Source organism: Triticum aestivum, chromosome 5D (assembly GCF_018294505.1).
Source record: "Triticum aestivum cultivar Chinese Spring chromosome 5D, IWGSC CS RefSeq v2.1, whole genome shotgun sequence".
Lineage (NCBI taxonomy): Eukaryota > Viridiplantae > Streptophyta > Magnoliopsida > Poales > Poaceae > Triticum > Triticum aestivum.
This window is the reverse complement of record NC_057808.1, coordinates 494,816,164-494,821,709: the sequence shown is the minus strand read 5'-3', so window position 1 is coordinate 494,821,709 and position 5,546 is coordinate 494,816,164. Positions and strand designations below refer to the sequence as shown.

At 45.2% G+C, this 5,546-nt stretch overlaps 1 protein-coding gene across 1 annotated transcript; it reads left to right on the top strand.

Moving 5' to 3' along the window:
• Positions 1 to 2,370: 2,370 nt before the first annotated feature.
• On the top strand, positions 2,371 to 2,925 carry LOC123126324 (basic blue protein-like). The gene is made up of 2 exons (XM_044546686.1): positions 2,371 to 2,632; positions 2,717 to 2,925. The coding sequence occupies exons 1-2, from the start codon at positions 2,455 to 2,457 to the stop codon at positions 2,923 to 2,925; spliced, it is 387 nt and encodes a 128-aa protein (XP_044402621.1). The 5' UTR covers positions 2,371 to 2,454.
• The last annotated feature ends 2,621 nt before the right edge of the window (positions 2,926 to 5,546 follow it).

The window sequence follows — 5,546 nt, the reverse complement described above, 5'->3', positions numbered from 1 at the left end:
CAACTTCAAGTAAAAACTACATGTTTTCCTTTTTCTTTAGGTGAGCAGAAATGTTTTATTTCAAATTATGTTTCTTTGTTGTAACATTGAGCTCTTACATGATTTTATTCATTTCCTTCTCTTTTTTTTAAAGAAACATACAAATTGAGTAGTCCCTTAGCAGCGGTGAACTATATGCATCGACTCATTGAAAACGGTAGAATTTCTCAAATCCTAAATCTTACAAAGTATAGAAAGGAGAAACTCTAGCCTAATGGAATCATTGATGTTTGACGGTGTTGATCTGCTCAATAGGTCTTGCAAGCAGGAAGGCGGCATGATGTCCAGGTGATGCCAAATCCGCATTGCTTTCGGAGAGTCGAAGAAGAGGTGATCAGTATCTTTGAAGGTGCAAGAACCATTTTGGGAAACCACATATGGCATTGAGTGTTCAGTCCACAAGGACGTATTTTTGTCCCATAGGCCATTTTGTATGCAATTTGAAATAAAGTCTGGATCTTTTCACTTTTCCTGTAGTTTAACTAATACATAGAATAGCCTCTTAGCAGGTGTGAACTATATGCATCGACAAATACTTGTACATGATCGTTTTAGTGTGATGTATCCACTCCATAGATAAGTAACTAATCCTACACTACTGTGATGGAAAAAATATATCGGACATGATGGAGGGATTCCTGGCAATGATCACGAGCTTCCTTATGCAATACATTGGGCTACCGTTCACTGTCCATAGATTGCGAGGGGTCCACTTCCGATTCCTAATCGACAAGATTTCTAGTAAGCGGATGGGGGCATTGGATTTTTTTTCACCTTCGTCGACAACTGCACTTTGGTCAAAATCGCCCATCACTACTGAAGCTATTTGCCATCTCACCCCTCTCATCCTTCCAAAGTGTATGACAAAAACCATTACCAAGCTTGAGCGATCCTTTCTTTCGGTGGAAACAAACAAGGTCTTGGGAGGGAAGGGTAGAGTGAGATGGGACATCGTTTGCCAGCCGACTGCTCCTGGGGGATGTGGAATCCTCAACATCAAAAATATTCCGAGAGTGCTTCGGCTGCGGTGGCCATGGTTAGAGTGGACAGACCCCTCGAGGGCTTGGGTTGGCATGGGAACTCCGTGCGACGCCGAGGACATGGACTTTTTGTACAAATGCATCACCATTAATGTTGAGGATGGGATGAAAACCAAGTTTGGCATGGCCCATGGCTCGATGGTGCAAAGCCAAAGGATATAGCCCCTCAATTTTTGAGTTCTCCAAGATCAAGAGTGGCTTTGTCAATAAGGCCCGACGAGTGGCTTACCAAGGTTGATACTTCTTCCGGGCCGGGCTTAATGCTGATCACCTGCTAAAATTCTGTTCCCTTTGGGATCTTCTCCTCGAGGTGCACCTAAGCCAGGGCGTGCCTGATTCTATAACCTCGCATGTGAGCCCTTCTAGAACTTACTCGTCTGGCACTGCAAATAAAAAGCAATTCGAGGACCCCCAACCCCCTTCCCTCAACCTTGAAGGCGGCGGTCTGGAGCAATTCGGCGCCGCCGAATATCAAATTATTTGGCTGGCTAATCCTGCAAAACAATATTTGGACCATTGACCGCTTGCAACAAGGGGATGTCATAACTGTGGTCAATGCCAACTTTGCAAAAGAGTTTCGGAGATGGCCGCAGAAACGATCCAATCCATTAGGGGCTTCGGGGAACCCAAAAACAAACTCTGTACTCTGAGCGCATCTGGGCTATGGTCAGAGATTGGCTTGGCATCCATGACATGTCCTTCGATGATTGGCCAAACTTCCAAAGTCTGGCTCAATGGTGGTCCGCTGTGATCCACATCAACGCCCAACGAAGGAAGGTTGTTGCATCCTTGGTGATTCTCACGTCTTGAGATGTCTGAAACGGGAGAAATGCTCGAGTCTTTCGAAACATCTACACCTTTTGCCAACGACGATATCCGCCATCATCAAGCGCGAGACGTCACTTTGGGGCATTGCCGGGGCCAAACACTTGAGGTTGATCATGCTACGAGGGTAATTCCTAGCATTTATTTGCGCCGTCGGGTGAGAGTTGTAATTCTAAACTTTCTTTTTAATCAATAAAATGCGGCCAAACTTTGGCCCATGTTTGAGAAAAGGAGGACGAAACCAATGTTATCTCGTCCGGCCGTAAAAAACACAGGAATTCCCCTGCCCACTCCTTCCTTGCCACCGAAAGCCCAGCTTGCGCGGCCAGTTGCGCATCGTTGGCTGTACGTACGTGCTTTAGTTCTGCATCGATCACACCGTGAACGGCTTGTCATGTTCCAAACCAGCCAAAGTCACCGGCTCCCAAAGCTACCACTATATGTACACGCACCACGAAGCCGATACACAAACACACACAACGCTCAACGCAACCTCCAACATACCGATCGAACCACCTTACTTGTGCACGCCTCCCCGTCGCCTACTGTAATGGCCTCTCCTAAGGTCGCGCTCGCCGCCATGGCCGTCGTCGTCGCCGTGGCCGCCTTGCTCCCGGCGACGGCTTCGGCGGCGTCGTACACAGTCGGCGACGACTCCGGGTGGGACATCGGGATCGACTACCGCGCCTGGGCCAGCGGCAAGAAGTTCAGAGTCGGCGACACCCTCGGTACGTCTCGTCTCGGGGCACCAACCTTGCATGCACGATCGGCGTTGGTACATTGAGTTGATCCATTTTCGTCCGTGCGTGCAGAGTTTCTCTACTCGTTGGGTGAGGCCGAGCACAACGTGGTGTTGGTGGACGCGCAGAGCTTCGCGGCGTGCACCGTGCCGAGCAACGCGCCGACGCGGACCACCGGCGACGACACGGTGTCGCTGACGCAGGCCGGGCAGTGGTTCTTCATCTGCGGCATTGAGGGCCACTGCCAGGACGGCATGAAGCTCGCCGTCAACGTCCACTGATCCACTATCGTTCAACTGGTGTAGCCGCTGCGACCGTGCGAATAAAATCTTGAGAGTACATTGTACCATTACGCAATTCGGGCCAGTACTTGGCACTAGTAGAAAAGGGGGCTTTTGTCCCGGTTGGTAAGGGCCTTTAGTCCCGGTTTTTGAACCGGGATTAAAGGGTCGTTACTAATGCCTCCCCTGTAGTCCCGGTTCTTACACGAACCGGGACTAAAGACCGTCCACGTGGACGCAGCCTGGAGCTCCGCCTTTAGTCCTGGTTGGTGTTACCAACCGGGACTAAAGGAAATTTTATGATATATTTTTTTTGAAAAAAAAATTTGTGAATTTTTTTTATTTTTTTTTATTTTCAAATTCCTGAATTATTTTAACCTCTAATCTCTAATCACCACCCCTCATCACTGCTCAATTTATCCTCTAATCTTTAATCACCCCTCATCATTCCAAATCATCTAACTTTCCGGACGGTCACCCATCCTCTCACTACTCCAGCCTGAACACGCTTAGCTTCCGGGTTCTATTCTCCCTCGTTTCCAAGTCTGCACTTGTTGTTTTCCTGACAATAGTAAGATGTCAATTCTATTAACCCTCAGGAATTTAGCTTGAGCATGAAGTGACACATTTCACTGTTTGAGTTTGAAACTATTGTTTTAAAAAACAATAATTATTTAGTAACACTAATATTTCTGGAATAATTAGTTTGACCATTGTTTGACCACTGTTTGACCAGATTTGACCAAAATTCAAAAAAACTGAAATAATTATTTAGTAACACTAATATTCTAGAATAATTAGTTTGACCATTGTTTGACCACAATTTGAAATTTTTCGAATTTTTTTGCCTCTCCGGATCTTAAAAGCCCCGTATCTTTTTTCTGTTAGGTTTTTGAGGATTTTGAAAATGTTTAACGGGGTTCCCCCGATTAAATTCGGATGTAACTTTTCGAGTAGATGATTTTTCATATAAAAAAACTTTTTCATCCGAGTTCGTATGCAAAAGTTATGCCCATTTTAAGAAATTCTAGAGAGATTTTGCAAATAAAGTTGAAATATATATTTGTTAATTTTCCCAACAACTAGACCACATATCACATGGGAAACTTATTTTTTTTATTTTTTTGACATTTCCATCATTTTCTTTTGTTTTTTCTAAAACTGAAAAGGCGGTCCACGGGGGGAGGGGGGCGGTAGAGTTTGATGGGCCCTTTAGTACCGGTTCGTGCGATGAACCGGTACTAATGCCTCAAAGCCCATTAGTACCGGTTGGTGGCACCAACCGGGACTAAAGGACTAACCTTTAGTCCCGGTTGGTGCCATGAACCGGTACTAATGGGCATCGCACCCTTTAGTCCCGGTTCGTGGCACCAACCGGGACTAAAGGGCCCAGGTGAACCGGGACTAATGCCTTAGCCGCACGAACCGGGACCAATGCTCACATTAGTCCCGGTTCGTGACTGAACCGGGACTAATGTGAATATTGCCCTGTGACGAAAGCCCTGTTTTGTACTAGTGTGGGCTCCCGGCTCAGTTTCCCCGTAGAATTCAACTGCCCTATGACACTTTTCTCTCTCTACATATTTATATGTTTTTGCCACGTTGTGTCAGATTTAATCAAGAGCTACAGTTTGATTCCCCGCAACAAAAGAGTTACAGTTTCATACATTATCATTTATCAATGTATTATAGGCATCTAGAAAAAAATGTATTGGGATTTTTTTTGAGCTCATATTGGGAGAATATAAGAATATGAGTCACGTTCATTTGTAACATGGTCCTTTGGCCAAAATTGGTAATGGAATGAAAATTAGGTGATAAAGCCCCCCCCCCCCTCTGACCCTTTTCCTTTTTTTGGTAAAATATGCAATGATGTTTTGGATCCGTAAAAAATGTCACAAGCACAAAAATAACTTATGAAAAAGTGTCACAGGGACAAGGAGAAACTTGGTAAAATTTGCACGGGAATAAAATACTTGCTAAAAAGTAAATTTCAATATTAAAATAACATAAATATGGCATTGGGTGTTCAATTCACAAGGATTTGATCCCGTATTTTCCCCTCTCCCATAGGCTATTTTGTATGCAATTTGAAATAAAGTCCACATCTTTTTGGTTAACTAATGTGTGAAGAGTGGTAGTGTCACCATAAGAGGGCGCAACCTTATCAATCGGTTTTTTAACCGATGCATCCATAAATCAAAATTCGAATGAACATTTCTAATGGTGACCGAACTAGGATGGCTGGAGTTTCGGAAATTTGCAACACTTCTCGAGTCCTAAATCTTCCAAAGTATGGAAAGGAGGACGTCATGCCTAATGGAGTCGTCGATGTTTGACGGTGTTGGTATGCTTGACAGGTCTTGGAAGCGGGAGGGTGATGTGATGTCCAGCTAGAGCCTAATCCGCATTGCTTTTCAGATAGTTGAGGAAGAGGTGATCGGTGTCTCGAGAGGTGCATGAACCGTTTGAGTGTTGATATGCCCGACGGGTCTTGGAGGCAGGAGGGTGCCGTAATGTCTAGCTGGAGCCAAATCCGCGTTGCTTTCGGAGAGTAGAGGAAGAGGTGAATGGTATCTTGGGAGGTGCATGAACCATTTTTGGAAACCACACATGGCACT

Coding starts and splice junctions, on each gene's coding strand:
- LOC123126324 (XM_044546686.1), top strand. CDS start 2,455: ATGGCCTCTCCTAAGGTCGCGCTCGCCGCCATGGCCGTCGTCGTCGCC. Junction 2,633..2,716: donor CAGAGTCGGCGACACCCTCG/GTACGTCTCGTC, acceptor CCGTGCGTGCAG/AGTTTCTCTACTCGTTGGGT.